Source organism: Adiantum capillus-veneris, chromosome 15 (assembly GCF_014529385.1).
Source record: "Adiantum capillus-veneris isolate H3 chromosome 15, ASM1452938v2, whole genome shotgun sequence".
NCBI lineage: Eukaryota > Viridiplantae > Streptophyta > Polypodiopsida > Polypodiales > Pteridaceae > Adiantum > Adiantum capillus-veneris.
The window spans coordinates 60,136,288-60,154,057 of NC_140945.1; the positions used below are offsets into that span (position 1 = coordinate 60,136,288).

Here is a 17,770-nt window from a genome sequence, read left to right on the forward strand (position 1 = left end):
AACCATGCTATATATGACAGAAAACCATAATATGCCCCGAATTGATTACTATACATATGAGACTCATATGAAAGAACGAACATACTTACATACCTCCACTCATCCAATAGGAAATAGATCCAGCAACCCGGAAGCCGATCCACACATGCATCCAACTCCGTGTTACACCTGTTATCTACCATGTCCCCTTCTCTCTCTAGGCATCTATCAGGTCACCCACCAGAAAGAAAGGTACTACAGGGGAGTATGCTCTCTCCATTTCACCTTCATAGTTGAGGATCCAGAGAAGGTGTGGACAAATATGAAATATTTTTTTTTACTTTCCCCTAAGTTTGGCATGCTTTAATTATGTATTGTCCACTCCTAATACCCATTACTTATTACCCCTATAGGTGACTACAACCAGCACAACCAAACTTTGGCATTTGCTTATTTTTGCAATTACGCTCGTTGTATCAAATCCGGGCTTGTCTATCTCCAACGCCTAATAATTTCCCATACACCTCCCATGAGAAAAAGATTACATATATGATGGCCCAAAACTCTGTAAAATTTGTCTACCCCATAGGTATGATTGGATTGTTGACTGTGCAAGCCTTTAGGTGCACACACTTGCAATTTGTGCATCACTCAATCAACAATGCCAAAAGCCATCGTGATGCATACGGGCACGCGGCCCTTGCCCGACCATGTTTCATGGCTAATATTTGGAAGGGATAGGCACCTCCCCTTGTGGCCTTCTGATGTGCTGCAAAAAAAAAAAAGGCCTCAATGCATATAGGCTACTGAATTTGGCATGCAAACTATGTGCATACCATGGGAAGATCAACAAAAATCAGCCCTCCTGTTACCGATCATATTGTGTATGGTGTGGTTCCGATTGATGTTTTGTAAGCTATCCTGTATGCCCATAGTGTTGAGTGTAATTGTTGATCCCAGTCTGTCCTTGATTCTGATACAATTTTAGTCAAAATAGTGCATAGTGTTTTATTTGTGGCCTCAGCTTGCCCATTTGCCTGTGGATGATATGGAGCAGATTTCTTATGTATGACCATGAATTCCTCTAACAGGTATTCAATGACTTCATTAAGAAAATGTGTTCCTCGATCACTGACAATTTCTATTGGTAATCCGTATCGTACAAAGACATTCTCATACAAAAATTGTGCAGTGGTTCTTGCGTCTGCTTTTTGTGTTGCTTTGGCTTCAGCCCATTTTGTGAGATAGTCCGTAGGCACAATGATATATTGGGTATGGATGCGATATGCAGGGGGTGAAATAGGCCCCACAAAATCAATTCCCCATTTTGCAAATGCCCATGCTCCCACCATTGGTCGTAGTGGCATCTCTTCTCTCTTTATCGGCACCTTAGTGTGCTGTCATGCGTCACAACGCTTAACAAACTCCTCGGCATCCATGTGCATTGTAGGCCACCATATTCTTGCGGTGGTTAAAACAATTTTTGTCGTCTTATCGCCTGAAAAATGACCTCCACTTATTCTTCCATGTGCGTGTTCTAAAATCAGCAAGTATCCACTTTCACTTGCACAGATTCTAAGTCCACACATCTACCTCAACTTCACTGAGACATGACGAGAATATGTTCACGAGGTAAGGAGTTCACCTTCCATCTTCCATCTTACACCTCTAGACGTCGACCGGACAGTAAACAAGGATTTAGCATACCTCTTACACCTTAGAAGCTTGTGGGAAAGTAACTGAACCTCAACTCAAAGAAACCTGTCCTTCTCTCTCTCTCTCTCTCATACACACACACACACACAAACTTACGGGAGAATGCTAGCGGATTTGAAAGAGATGGAGCCCGTAGAGAGCGTCTGCGTAGGAGGTATCACCACTCCACTGCTTGAGAACATATCCAGACCTTCGCACACGTTGAAGTTTTTGTTAAGGAAAAATTACCAAAATACCCCTCTAATTTGTGGAAATTCCCAAAATACCCCTCTAATTTCAAAAATTCCCTTGTATCTATTTTGGTTGAATCGTTAAAGCTTATCATTACCTTGATTATCTAACAGCGGTTTTGACAATCCTGTAAGCATAGCTACGCCACTTGGCAATATCTCATTGGAGGAGCTATAAAAAAGAGGAGATAATTTTGGCATTCGTCTTCCGCTTTGAGCGAACGATTCCTCAGGCCCATGAAGGAATCGTTCGTCGCAACGTTTACGTTCAGTATAGCGGGAAGCTCTCCTAAAGGCTGCGAGTGCTCTGCAACTACCCTGCACAAGCTCTGCCAAAGCCTGCAGCCTACGTCAGCAACCTCGCGAGCGATCGACTCTTCATGTGTGCTGGAAATCAATTGTTCGCTGACGTTCACGGAGAGGGAACGAACCAAGTGCATCTCTTTCATGTGCGCACTACAAGAGATCGGGTCGAAGCAACGCCTTCCAGGTCCCTGAAGACTTCGCTTTCTTTCTGTTGCGCTACTCTTGCAAGCGCGCGCGAGAGAGAATACCGCTACCCATCATGGAAGAAGAAGATGCTTCAGAACTCAAGCTTGGTGAAGACTTTGAGAAGGCAAAGTGCTTAATGAACTCTGAGGTAGCAGTCATTTTGGAAAGGAAGTATGAGCAAATCCAACAACTTTCTGATCCAGCATCTCAAGTATCACAGGTCTTCGAGAAGTCCTTTCAGTATGTGAAGCACTTCAGTCGCTATCAAAATCCGAATGCTGTCAAACAAGTTCGAGAAGTGCTTAGTCAAAATCAGTTAGCTGAGTTTGAGGTTTGTGTAATTGGAAACTTGTGTCTTGATACATTGGAAGAAGCAAAGGCATTGGTTCCTTCTCTTGCTAAGAGAAGCAAATCTGATGAGGATGATGCAGATTTGGCAACAATTAAGAAGTTTGAATAGTATGGATATGCATAAGGAGAGTTTGTATTGTCCAATTTTGACCATCATTCAAAGACTTGAGTACAGCTTTTGACCATGTATGGTATGTGTCCAGCTAGAGAGAAATTCTCTGCTGAAACAAACCTTAAGATTCTGCCTTGAGGTGACTCGACTGGATTGTGGTGTTGCTCTATTTCCTATTTTTTCTCCTGAACTTTGTTATTTTGCATGGTGGCTGATGATATGAGAGTTGATAACTTTCAAGACAGTTGCCACAAGTCACACTGGGGCTTGATTGGCAACTTAATGCATAGCTGTTTGAACCCTGCATGAGAGGTAGATTGCAAGTGCCATCCTTGAGTCATGTGCAGAATGGGGAAAAGAATTATGAGCATTTGGAGCAGAGAACAAGAGAGGGAACATGAAAAATGCTTTCGGTAGAGGAAAGGCTTCATAGTTTAGAGCAGGGCGTACCTCTTTCAACAGATGAGCTTGTACAAATTTTGCAGAAGTGCAGGAAAGAGAGAGCTGGAAAAAATGGAGTGCGCTGTTATGCATACCTGCGGAAGCATGGATTGGAAGCTGATATATATCTTGGTAATTATCTTGTTCCCATGTTGGTTGACATAGGACGAATCCAGGATACTCAGGTAGTCTTTGATTGGCTACCTTATCGAAATGAGCAGTCATGGAACTCTCTTCTTTCTGGATGTGTGAGTTGCGGCAAGGCACAACATGCTCTCATTCTTTACAAAAAGATGCAGGAAGATCCTTTGCACCCAAATGGGCATACATTTATTGCTTTACTCAGTGCCTGCGCTAAGCTAGCAGATCAGGAGAATGGTGTTGAATTTGTAACCATATATATGTGGTAGAGATGTGTGTGAACACACTAAGACCGTCGGGGCATTTTTTCCCTCTTTAGGAGGTTTTTTCCCCGTGCATTGTATATACGCCCATCACTCTAGGGCTATCTATCTTTCCATTGCACACTAAGTAACATACTCTCTATTGTGTGCCTTGAGCTTCCTTCGTCTTCTCCAAGCTGTGTGTGTTTCTCTGCAACCCTAATTCCAACAATTGGTATCAGAGCAGGTCACGTCCTCCCGGGCTTAGTCGCCAGCTGCTCCAACACACGCCTGCTCACTTTCTCCGATTTCAGTGAGCTTTGGCGAGCGTTCGCAAGTCGACAAAAATTTTGGGACTCCTCGAAGAGCTCGGTCTGCTCAGAATTTTGATTTGGGTTCATTTCGGCCTCCGTTTCCACTATAGGCAGTACTGCACAGGCTATTTCGTCATTTTGTGCAGAATTTCTATCAGTGCCGTTTTCTGCATAACAGGTGCCTTATAGTCTTCTACGGTTTGTGCTATATAGCACAGGTTGTTTCCGCTCCATTTCTCCTATTTTCGGACAGTTTTCACATCAGGTCAGCATTTACCATGGCTGACAACAACAACACAGATGTGTTCAAGATGTTTGCTGCTAAGGACACGTTGGATGGGGACAACTACCCTATGTAGGCTTATATGATGCAACATGTTCTTGTGTCAAAGGGTGTCTGGAACATTGTGCAGGGCATTAATGTACGTCCTAGTTCTGAGGATGTAGGCGACGTTGAGGATGTTGCAGGTCTTGCTGCAAGGATTGCAGCTGTTAGAGTTGTTTTGCCTACTGGCAGAACAAGCTCGTTGGGATGTTAAGGATGCGCAGGCTCATGCATTGATTGCGTTGTCTGTGACGTGCACCATTGTTCCTCACATCCGTTCAGCAAAATCTGCAAAACAAGCTTGGGATATTTTAGCAGGTCTTTATACAAGCCGCAATGAGGCTAAAATTGCTTTGCTGCGTAAAGAGCTGGAGTCGAAGATTATGCACGAGGAAGATGATATGGACACTTTCCTTGCTAGTGTCAAGGATATCAATGAGCAGCTTATTTCTGTAGGTGAAGTCATTTCAGACAGTTCCCTTGTGCAGACTGTTCTTGATGCCTTACCAGATTCCTACCAGACTTTTGCTAGTACTTGGAAACTGATGACCCAAGGAAATCCTGAAGTTGTCAAGTTTGATGCATTATGCACATTGCTGTTGCAAGAGTCACTTTCCAGAAAAAACAGGATTAGGCAGCGTACAGTTGAACAGGCTTTTATTGCTTCTCAAAGAAAGGGTGATAACAGTAATGCAGCCACTTCTTATGGTTCTGCTGCGAGTAGCAAAACTTATGTTCCTAATGCTTCTGCTGGCAGCACTTCGTCTGGAAATTCTGGTGATAAGGGCAAAAAGAAGATGCGTTGCCATTATTGTGAAGCCAATGATCACTTGATCAAGTCGTGTCCTAAGTTGAAAGCCAAAGAGGCTAAGAAGAAAGAGGGTGGTTCCACTCCAAATGCTGGTTCCACTACAAATGCAGCCATTGTTGAGTCTTCTGTGAAAGGAGAGTGTGTTGCTGATGTTGATGCAGAATGGGCTTTTAGCGCAGAGTGGTCTTATAATCCTGTTGTCCATGATGCATGCTTGTCAGTTGCTGCAAATTCACATGTGTGGTATTTCGACAGTGGTGCTACAAAGCACATTACCTCACATCGTGAATTGTTTACCTCTCTCGAGTTTGTCCCTCATGGAAATTCAGTCACTTGTGCCAACAATGCCTCTTATCCAGTTCAGGGAGTTGGAAAGATTGTGCTCACTACTGCTAATGGCAGTTCCTTCACACTTGTTGATGCACTTTATGTACCTGGGATCAAGAAGAATCTCTTGTCTGTATCCGCACTTGCTAGACTTGGACTTGTAGTCAAATTTGTGGATGACAGATGTACAGTTCATGATCTCAGTTTTGGTGATTAAATTGTTGCATCTGGCCTTTTGTGCCGTGGGCTGTATAAGCTCACTTTGTATGACAAGTGTGGACAAAACTTTGCAAATGCTGTTGCAGATTCAAGGGCTATTTTAGATGCAAAACTTTGGCATGCACGTTTTGGTCATCTGAATTTTGCCAGTTTGTTGCGTTTGCAGAAATCTGATATGGTTGCTTCTTTGCCGCCTCTTGAAGCACCTATCAAACATGTTTGTGAAGGCTGTATTTTGGGTAAGATGCAGCGTTCCAAATTTCCAAAGGATGGTTCAGTTCGGGCCACATACAGGTTGCAGCTTGTGCATAGTGATGTTTGTGGGCCCATGCAAACTCCGTCCTTGGGCAATTACCTGTACTTCGTGACTTTCATTGATGACTACTCCAGGCATGCATGGGTATTTCCGCTTAAAGCGAAGTCCGAAGTTTTTATGTGCATCAAACAATTTCTGGCTATGGCTAAAAATGTCTCGAAATGTACTATGGGCACCCTCCGTTCCGATCGAGGGGGGGAGTATATGTCTCATGAATTTAATGCATTTCTGGCTAGTCGTGGGATAAAACACCAATGTATAGTGCCTTATACACCTCAGCAAAATGGTGTTGCTGAGAGGAAAAACAGGTCACTGACGAAAATGGCACGATGTATGGTCAAAAGTCAAGCTTTACCGCATTCTTTTTGGCTTGAAGCCATCATGCGTGTCACTTATGTACTTAACAGGTGTCCTACGAAAGCTTTGCAGTCTATTACTCCATATGAAGCATGGCATGATAGAAAGCCTTCTATTGGGCACATGCGTGTTTTTGGCTGTTTGGCATATGCTTTGGTGCCACAAGTGCATCGCAGAAAATTGGATGATAAGGCTGTCAAATTATTTTTGTTGGTTACAGTGCTGAAAGCAAAGGTTACAGGTTGTATCATTCGCAAACAAAACGTATTCTGGTTTCACGAGATGTAGTGTTTGTGGAAGATTCTGTTCAGTCCTTGCTGTCATGTACTAGAGACAGTAATGTAAGCTCACAGGACATTTATGACACTTTGTTGCCTCTTTTCAGTGGTGGAAGTACGAATTTAAGTTCCAATGAGGCAAATGTACAGCCTATGGGGGTTTTTGAAAATGTCGTAGATCAGCCTATTACTGATGCAGATGTACATGATGTACTTGATGAGGAAAGGGCTGAAAATGAGCAGGCTAGAGGTATGCCAAAATGGCTGGTGCACACTTTGCGTGACAGTAAATTGGATGCACCTTTGTCTAGTCGTACTCGTTCAGGCTCTCGCCATGCATCTTATGCATTAGATTGTTATGCTTTGGCTGTGTCTAGCTTACATGATGTTGAGGAGCCTCTGACTTTTGATGAAGCACAAAATTCAAAAAATTGGATGGCTGCCATGCAATCAGAATATGATGCATTTATAGAAAATGACACATGGACTTTATGTGATTTGCCTCCTGGCAAAAAGGCCATTGGTACGAAGTGGGTTTACAAGTTGAAACGCAAGCTGGATGGTGAGATCGATCGCCATAAGGCTCGACATGTTGCAAAGGGTTATGCACAGCAAAAAGGCATAGATTATGAAGAGACTTTTGCTCCCACTTGTCGTATGAGTACTGTGCGTTTTCTATGTGCATTGGCAGCTCATTTTGGTTGGGATGTACATCAATCAGACATTGTTACTACTTTCTTGAATGATGACATATTTGAGGAAGTTTATGTAACGCAGCCTCGCGGTTTTGTCATAAAAGGACAAGAGGACAAAGTGTGCAAATGTAACAAGGCTTTGTATGGGTTGAAGCAATCTCCTCGTGCTTGGTATGAGAAAGTTGACACTCATTTGGTCAAACAAGGCTTTCGTAACAGTCCAACAGAAAGCACATTGTATGTAAAGCGTGAGGGTGATGTATTTCTCATCGTGGTTCTTTATGTTGATGATTTACTGATCACTGGACCAAATGAGAGACATATTGCTGAATTTAAGGCTGATTTGAATGCTACTTTCAAGATGAAAGATTTGGGGCTGTTGCATCATTACTTGGGTATACAGTTTAAGCAATGTGATGGTGGTATTGCCTTGTGTCAGAAAAGTTACATAGAGACATTGCTATGTAAGTTTGGACTTGAGGATTGCAAACCTATTGCCACTCCCATGGAAACAGGTTTGAAGTTGAGTCTACATGATGCTGGCGATCCTGCTGATGTCACTCTTTACCAAACTGCTGTTGGCTGCCTCATTTATGTATGCAACACGAGGCCGGATATTCAGTTTGCAGTCTCACAGGTCAGCAGACTTATGCATAGCCCAGGGTCTAAGCATTGGCAGACTCTCAAGAGGATTTTCCGCTACCTTAGTGGCACTTTACATCTTGGCTTGTTTTATCCCAAGGGGGGATCATTGCCGCCAAACTTACATGCTTTTTCGGACTCAGATTGGGCTGGTTGTTTTGACACGCGAGTGTCCACAAGTGGTTTCTGTTTCATGCTTGGCAGTTCATGTATATCATGGTTGAGCAAGAAGAAACCTACTGTGGCCACTTCGAGTTGTGAGGCTGAGTAGAGGGCAATCTTCACAGCTACGGTTGAGTGTGTATGGCTCAGATGTCTTATGGCTGATTTGGGTGTTGGACAGGACACTGCCAACACTATCTACACTGACAGTCAGAGCGCATTGGCAGTTGCGAGGAACCCAGTTTTTCATGCTTGCACAAAGCACATTGAGGTGCATTACCACTATGTCAAGGAGAGGCTCTCAGCAGGAGAGATCAGCTTGGCTTATGTGCCAACACAGGACAACCTTGTAGATCTTTTCACAAAGGCATTGTCTCGTGAGAAGCTTGAAGTTTTCCGCAAAGCTTTGGGCTTACTCCCCTTTGTGGACTGATCCTGTCCTCAAGGCATGGCACTTCCCTTTACTCATGTGCCAGCTCTCGTTCACCGCATCACTCCAGGGGGGATTTGTTACCATATACATGTGGTAGTGATGTGTGTGAACACACTAGGACCGTCGGGGCATTTTTTCCCTCTTTAGGAGGTTTTTTCCCCCGTGCATTGTATATACGCCCATCACTCTAGGGCTATCTATCTTTCCATTGCACACTAAGTAACATACTCTCTATTGTGTGCCTTGAGCTTCCTTCGTCTTCTCCAAGCTGTGTGTGTTTCTCTGCAACCCTAATTCCAACAGAATTGCACTCAGAGATTGCTAGAAGAGGTTTGACAGGAGACTTTCTTGTGGGAAGTGCACTAGTCCACATGTATGCAAAATGTGGCTTGCTTGCATTGGCTCAAGAGGTTTTTGATGGACTTAATGTTAAAGATGCAATCACATGGACATCTTTAATAGCAGGGTATGTGAAACTTGGGCATTTTGAGCAAGCCTTGCTGCTATAGTAGGTTGCTTGAAACCAACACATACTTGGGGAACATGTTGGTTAGTATGTATGTTAGGTGCACTAAGTATGTATGTCAAGTGTGGTGCACTTCTCATGGCGTAACAAGTCATTGATGAGCTTCCTGTGCGGGATGTCATGTCTGATTGCAGGATATGCCCAAGAGGGGCATCGCCAGGAAAATCTCGGTTGTTTTCATTGGATGCGAAGAGAGGGCCTATGAGATCTTTTGGCGGGCAGGAAGCTCTGCGTTGATTTCAGGCTACGTTGGGCAGGAAGCTCTACGCGGATTTTAACAAATGCAAGGTGAGGGCATCTGTCCTGATGCAATCACCTACGCATGCTTCTTGAAGGCATGTGACTCTATGCAAGATGCCGATATGAACTTAAAAATTCATTCTGATCTTATTAGTCAGGGGTTGTTGTCTAATGTCGTCTTTGAGAGTGCATTGATTTCGAGATGCGTGCAACAAGAGCAGGCCAAAAAGCTTCAAGCTGTTTTCAACAAATGAAAAGGGAGGGCCTCTCTCTAGATACAATCACATACGAGTGTATCTTGAAGACATGTGGCTCTACACGAGATGCTGATATAAGCATAATAATTTATGCTTATATTGTTTGCCAAAGGCTATTGAAAAATGATTTTTTGGTAATGCCTTGCTGATATTTGCTATAGTGGGTTGCTTGAAACCAACACATACTTGGGGAACATGTTGGTTAATATGTATGTTAGGTGCAAAGAGTATGTATGTCAAGTGTGGTGCACTTGTCATGGCGCAACAAGTCGTTGACGAGCTTCCTGTGAGGGATGTCATGTCTGATTGCAGGATATGTCCAAGAGGGGCATCGCCAGGAAAATCTGGGTTGTTTTCATTGGATGCGAAGAGAGGGCCTATGAGATCTTTGGCGGGCAGGAAGCTCTGCGTTGATTACAGGCTACGTTGGGCAGGAAGCTCTATGCCGATTTTAACAAATGCAAGGTGAGGGCATATGTCCTGATGCAATCACCTACGCATGCTTCTTGAAGGCATGTGACTCTATGCAAGATGCCAATATGAACTTAAAAATTCATTCTGATCTTATTAGTCAGGGGTTGTTGTCTAATGTCGTCTTTGAGAGTGCATTGATTTTGGGATGCGTGCAACAAGAGCAGGCCAGAAAGCTTCAAGCTGTTTTCAACAAATGAAAAGGGAGGGCCTCTCTCTAGATACAATCACATACGAGTGTATCTTGAAGGCATGTGGCTCTACACGAGATGCTGATATAAGCATAATAATTTATGCTTATATTGTTTGCCAAAGGCTATTGAAAAATGATGTTTTTGGTAATGCCTTGCTGATATTTGCTATAGTGGGTTGCTTGAAACCAACACATACTTGGGGAACAAGTTGGTTAATATGTATGTTAGGTGCACCGAGTATGTATGTCAAGTGTGGTGCACTTGTCATGGCGCAACAAGTCGTTGACGAGCTTCCTGTGCGGGATGTCATGTCTGATTGCAGGATATGCCCAAGAGGGGCATCGCCAGGAAAATCTCGGTTGTTTTCATCGGATGCGAAGAGATGGCCTCTCTCCATATGCAATCATGTGCATTTTGAAGGCATGTGGCTTTACGCAAGATGTTGATATAGGCATAAAAATTTACATTGATATTGTGAGTCCGGGGTTGTTGAAAAATGGAGAGCAAGAGAATGAGTCTTTCTTTTGTGAGCTCACTTAAAGACTGTGCTAAGAAGAAGTTATGTACCAAGGCAGTAGCATTCTTGCTGATATTTGCGATAGTGGGTTACTTGAAACGAATGCATTCTTGGGGAATATGTTGGTCAGTATGTATGTCAAGTGCGGTGCACCTATCAAGTCTTTGACAAGGTTAGTGTGCGGGATGTCATCTTGTGGAACGCACTGATCGCAGGATATGCCCAAACAAGGCTAGGAAGCTGTGGGTTGTTTTCAACTGGTGCGTAGCAAGGGCCTATCTCCAGACGCAATCACCTATGTGTGCATCTTAAAGGCATCCGCATTGTGGCTCTACGTAAGATGCTGATCTAGACACAAAAATTCGCGATATTGTTAGTCTAAGGCTGTTGAAAAGGGATGTTGTGCCAATCTATTTTCAGCAGAGGGCCTCTCTCTAGAATCACCTATGTATGAATTCACGTGGCTTGCTGATGCGAAGCGAGGGCCTCTGTCCATATGCAATCACCTGTGCATGCATCTTGAAGGAATGTGACTCTATGCAAGATGTTGATATGGGCTTATAAATTTACTCTGATATTATTAGTGAGGGGCTGTTGCAAAAGATTGTTGTGCTTGGCAATGCCTTGGTTGATATGTATGCCAAATGTGGTGTGCTTTGTAAAGCACAAAAAGTTCTTGAGGGCCTTCTATCCAGAATGTCGTCTCTTGGAGTGCATTGATTGCGGGATATGCACAACAAAAATAGTACCAGGGAGCTCCAGGCTGATTTCAGCGGCGGATGCAAATCGAGGACTTGTCTTCGCATCTTGAAGGCATGTGGCTCTACTGATATGGGCGTAAAAATTCTTGCTGATATTGTTACTCAAGGGTTGTTGAAAAAGGGTATCGTGCTTGACAATGCCTTGGTTGACATGTTTGCTAAATGTGGTGCCCTTAAATTAAGAGAGCACAAAAAGTGCTCGAGGAGCTTTATGTTCGGAGCGTGGACTCTTCGAATGCAATGATTGAAGGATTTGCCACATAGGGGTAGGGTCAAAAAGCTCCAGTCTGTTTTCAACAGATGCAAAGCGAGGACCTCTCTCCAAATGCAATCACTTACGTATGCCTCTTGAAAGCATGTGGCTCTATGCAAGATGCTGATGTGGGCACAAAAAATCACAATTGTATTGTTAGTTGTGAAAAAAGATGTTGTACTTTGCACTGCCTTGGTTGATATGTATGCCAAACATTGATTGTGGGATACACACAACAAGATCATGGCTAGAGAGCTCTATGCTGTTTTCATTGGATGCAAAGTGAGGGCCTCTGTCCAGATGAAATCACCTACGCGTGCATCTTGAAGGCATGTGGTTCTATGCAGGATGCCGATATGGGCTTCAAAATTCACTCTATATGTTAGTCTCGGGTTGTTGCAAAAAAATGTCATGCTTTGCAATGCCTTGGCCGATATGTATGCCAAATTTGGTGTACTTTAGGGAGCACAGAAAGTGCTCGAGGACATTCGTGTCTGGAATGTTGTCTCATGGAGTTTAATGATTACGAGATATGCGCAGCGAAAGCATGACAAGGTTACTGTGCGGGATGTCATCTTGTGGAATCCACTGATTGCAGGATATTGCCAAACATGACTAGGAAGTTGTGGACTATTTTCAGCTGGTGGGTAGCAAGGGCCTATCTCGAGACGCAATGTCATAAAATCTAATATCTAACCAACCCAAATTATTTTCTCATATTAAATCGATCACTTAATGTGGGAGAATAAATGGGAACAAGTGTTAAGATATAGATATGTGCTTATAGATCTATCTCAACGCGGGGCCAATAGTAAAGGGGCCCAAATGGGAGATGGTCTATCAAGAGCAAGGCTAACCAATGGAGCATAAGACCTTAGGGTTAGCTTCATTGAAGACCTCCAATAATGTGTGAAAAAGTCCCTTGACCTTAGGTAAGCTAGGGCTGAGCTTGAGGTGGGAACCCGACCCAAGCTCGAGGTGCTTGACCTGCTTGAGGTGCTTGTCGTGCTTGAGGTGTTTGTCATGCTTGAGGTGCTTGATTAAGGTGCTTGAGGTGCTTGACTTACTCCATGCTTGAGGTGCTTGACTTGCCGCTTGATTAAGGTGCTTGAGGTACCTTGACATGCTTGCCTGAGATGCTTGTGGGAATACCCCCTAGTCCAAGTGCTTTGTCATGCTTGATGACTAAGGTGCTTGAGCTCCTAAAGTCAAAAATATCCCTACAAGGAGGGGGGCGAGCCTACAAGGGGGGGGGATGAGAGAGAACACACACACACACACAAGGGAACCCCTAGCTTGAAGAGGCAGCAAGGACACTTGTCAAGTTCCTCCTCATGTTGCCCTCATGGTGTGCCTGAAGCCTATTGGTTGGCCACCCAAGGGGTCCAATAATAATTTAGGATATTTAATTAATTGATTTTGCATTTATCAAGTCCTCTCTCTCAAAGGGGAAAGGGGGACACTTGTCCCAAGGCTACCCCTGTTGCTTGTAATGGCTCCTGCTTGTGATTGGCTAGGCCTGGAGGGGTCCAATGAGCTTCAAGCATGAGCTACAAGGAGGGGTCGACCCAAGCAAGCTAGGGGGGTGCTTAGGGGGTATATTCACCCACACACACTCACAAACACTCTCATTGTGTGCTATGCAAAGTGCAAGAGCTCCCTCTCCAAGCAAGTAGAGGTTGAGAGCCTACACCAACACTCTTGGCTATGGAGTGGAAATCCAACCAAGAGCCATGCTTCAATGCTTGAGCTTGTCATCTCCTTCTTCTTCATTACTATGCTATTATGTATGCTAGCTCAAGAGTTATGATAAGTGAGGAACTAGCTCTTTCTCGTATGAAATGTTTCTTCTTCCTCTTCCCTACCCTCATTCCCTGCTAGCTCTCTCCACCTTCGAAGGTGTTTGAGGTCTTGGGACTGAGGCTTGGTATAGTTAAAGCTTTCTTCAAGTTTAGGTTATGCTATGATGGTGATGCATGAAGCTTTCCATCTTCATTGCTTCACCTAGGTCACAAGGAACACAAAGAATGTATTGTAACAAGTCTCTCTTTATGGGAAAAATCATAATACAAATGCCTATTGGAGGGGGGACCAGCTCCACATAAATCCGGTCCTCAACTGTGGTCATGTTCTCTAAATTCTCTCTCTTGCAAAAGTATTGTCTATGCCAAGTTAACTAATTGCTATGATTATGTTGCTATCTTCAATTATGTCTGCCTGCTATGATCACAAAATCATTTCTTGAAAGTATTCTCATTAAATTCCGCTACTCTTAAATTGAATAGGCAAATTCCATTACATTGGTATCAGAGCATTTGGTTTCTCTTTTCTTGCTTAAGAAGAGAGGTCTTTAAGTAGCCTATAAATGGTTGATGTTGTTAATTATAATAGAGTAAGTGGAACTGGGATCTAATATCGGTTTTGTTAAGCCCACTATGTGGGGGATGGTGCACACCTCGGGAGCTTTGGACTTAATAATGGAGTCATTTTAGACTTGCTTACGGCTTTACCATTATTGAGCCATAAGAAGTCCGAAAGGAGCTAGCCCTTGGCAACTCTGCTATGTTAGACCTACTCCTCTACTCTCTATAATTAACCACTTTGAGCCGTGGGTGTGGATACTTAAGAGCCGATTTTCAAAGGCTAAGAGGAGTGGCAACTAAGGTTTTGTATTGCCAAAGCATACACTAAGTATAAACATAAATTTTGTTAACATGGCTGACAATAATCAAGAGAGTAGAATGAATATTGATAGCTTTGATTTTGCACATGAAGGTGCTAATGATGATGCTCCCATGTTTGTGAATTATCTTGTCACTAGGTTGCAACAAGCTATGGGCAACCCTACCTTGCAAGCCGAAGTTACTCAACAACTTCGTGCTTATGGAATTTCCCTTCCTCTCCAAGAGGAGAGAGAGCTTAGGAGGCCTCTTGAAGAGATAACCAAAAGAAGACTCTCTCCTATTCGAGAGGAGGAATCCAAAGAGAAAGAAAGCAATGAAAGTCTAAGTTCTTTTGAAGATGTGGCTCCACGAAGAAGGCGGTCTACACGATCGCCTACTCCTCCCAAGAGGAAAAGAGCAACCCATAGTCCTTCTCCTCATCACTCTGAAAGGCAAGAGAGGAAACAAAGGAAGAAAAGGGCTAGGAAGAGGTCACCCTCTTCTCCTTCTTCTTCACCTTCCTCCTCTTCCGATGAAAGTTATGGCTATTCTCCTAGAGAAGACAAGAGGGGAGGACATCTACACAGTGTGTGATGGGTATTCAGGGTATTTTCAAATCAGAATAGCAGAAGAAGATCAATTAAAAACCACTTTCATCACACCTTGGGGTTGCTTTGCCTATAGAGTGATGCCATTTGGGCTCACAAATGCTCCTAGTACCTTTATAAGGTTTACAACTCTTGTCTTTTAGCCCTTCTTTGGAAAGTCAATTAGGGTTTTTATGGATGACTTCTGTATCTATAGTAACCAAAGACTTCATTGCCAAAAAGTTGAGGAGGGGCTTAGGAGGCTTCATCAATTTGGGGGACAGCTTAATCCTGAGAAGTGTCACATTGCAGAGTCACAAGTGGTATTGCTAGGTCATGTGGTTTCTTTGCAAGGAATTCAAGTGGATCCATCAAAAGTAAATGCTCTCTTGTCACTACAACCACCAACGACAACCAAGGAGCTCATGACTTTCAACCACAAAGTAAGGTACATGTCTCGTTTCATTCACCTTCTAGCGGAAGCTATTGCACCTTTGCACAAGCTAGCAAACAAACCCACATATGAATGGAGAGAGTGTTGGCCTTCATCCAGAAATTTGACGCGGCCTTTGGGGACGAGGGCTTCACAGAGTCCTCCAAACTACGTCATGTAGCTATGCACTTCCAAAAATCAGCTCGTCAATGGTGGGCTAGCCTTCGTGGCAATGGAGAAGCCCCAAAGACATGGAAAACTCTACGAGTTTCCATCATGAAGCAATTTCTGCCAAGCGATACTAAAGATAAAGTTCTTACCGAATGGCGCGGCTTGAAGCTTCTCTCTCATGAGTCTATCAACAAGTATGTAGACAAGTTTTGGGATTTACATCTCAAAGCTACTGTCTTTCAAAAGATACACTTTGCCGAACAAAGACAGCAATTCTGTGCGGGATTACCTGAAGAGATGGCCGAATACATCAACTCTCAACGGCCCGGTACTATTACCGAAGTAATCCACCACACCATGGTTGCTTCACGCATCAATTTCCATCAAGGGGCTAGACGTAATGTCAAGCCCATGGAAAACAAAGATAAAAATGATGCAAAGGGGAAATCCAATGCTCAAAATAATTCCCAAGGCACTTCCAACAACAACAACAATCGGTCCAAGGAGAAGGGAGTTTACAAAGGTAAAAACAAACTCTCTCCTGAAGAGCTTGAAGCTTTTCGCAAGGACCATAAGTGTTTCAAGTGTGGAGAGCAAGGACATGGCTATCGTTCTTGCCCCAAGAAGAATACTCGCAATGAGACTCCTAGGGTTTCCACCATCGAAGCTCCAAAAGAGGATGGTCATTGCAAAGGATCATCACTTTCCTATGCGTGGGGAAAGGTAAGAAAGCATGATGCCTTCATCTTGTTTGACCCAGGCTCTACTCTCAACTTCATATCAATAGAGTTGGCCACCAAGTTGGGCATTCAAGCTTTTGAGATGGGAGATATAGTAACAGTCAATGCAGCTTTCAAGGGACAACAAGCCTCTGTTACTCCCTTGATTGGGAAGTTGAGGCTTCATATCCAAAGCTATGTCGACAAAGAAGACTTCTTCATCTCTCCTCTCCAACATCAGGATGTTATCCTAGGGGCACCATGGTTTGATCGCATGGCTGCCAACATGAATTTCCCTGAAAGGAGAATTTACTTCACCTACAGGGGAAAGAACATGTATATAGATGCTAGTGAGCATGGTCGCACTATTCCACTTGTAAATCCTCTTTCTTTTGATAAATCAATGAAGAGCTCCGTTTTTGCGTACATGATTTCTGTCAAAGAGTCTCTAAAAGCTAATAATGTTTCATCAAAGGAAAATAATAGGAATCAAGAAGAGTTAGACTTGTCTACTTTTCTAAAAGGATTCCAAGATGTGTTCATCGATGATATCCCTATGGACCTACCTCCAAAACAAGGGGATGATGACCATCGTATTGAGCTCCTTCCAGGAAGCTCACCGCTTAACAAACCTCCTTATCGAGTCTCACAAGCTCAACAAGAGGAGACTATGAGGCAAGTACAGGAATTGGTAGACAAAGGAATGGTGAGGCCTAGTTCCTCTCCCTTTTGTTCTCCAGTCCTTTTAGTGCAAAAGAAAGATGGTACATACCGTATGTGTGTGGACTATTGAGCACTAAACCATATCACTATGAAAAACAGATTTCCCGTGCCTCGGGTAGAAGATCTGTTTGATAAGCTACAAGGCTCTACCTACTTCAGTAGGATTGACCTTAAGAGTGGATATCATCAAATAAGGATAGTGGATGAAGATATCCTAAAGACCGCGTTTCGCACAACATTTGGTCTTTATGAATATTTGGTCATGCCTTTTGGCTTGACTAATCCACCAGCTACGTTCAATCGTTTGATGGAGAAAATTTTTAGACCATATCGAAAATTCACTGGAGTGTTCTTTGATGATATCATCATCTACTCCAAGTCTTTGGAGGAACATAAGCAACATCTCCAAGTGATTTTTCAAGCCTTGAGGGAGAACAAACTTTTTCTCAACCAAAAGAAAAGTGAATTCTTCCTTTAAGAGATTCAATATCTAGGTCATATTCTCTCTCACGATGGTATTCGTATGGATCCATCAAAGTTAGAGGTAATAAAATCATGGCCTAAACCAAGGAATCTACATGAGCTAAGAAGCTTTATTGGTATGTGTGCATAGTATAGACGCTTCATAGCAAAATTCTCTCAACTAGCAGGACCACTACACGACTTAACAAA

At 43.3% G+C, this 17,770-nt stretch overlaps 1 protein-coding gene across 1 annotated transcript; it reads left to right on the forward strand.

The window, feature by feature from the left end:
* Nucleotides 1-2,137: 2,137 nt before the first annotated feature.
* On the forward strand, nucleotides 2,138-2,897 carry LOC147440750 (DNA-directed RNA polymerase II subunit 4-like). Its single transcript, XM_086482580.1, has one exon. It carries the CDS (start codon nucleotides 2,491-2,493, stop codon nucleotides 2,875-2,877), a length of 387 nt encoding a protein of 128 aa, XP_086338706.1. The 5' UTR covers nucleotides 2,138-2,490; the 3' UTR covers nucleotides 2,878-2,897.
* Nucleotides 2,898-17,770: the final 14,873 nt, after the last annotated feature.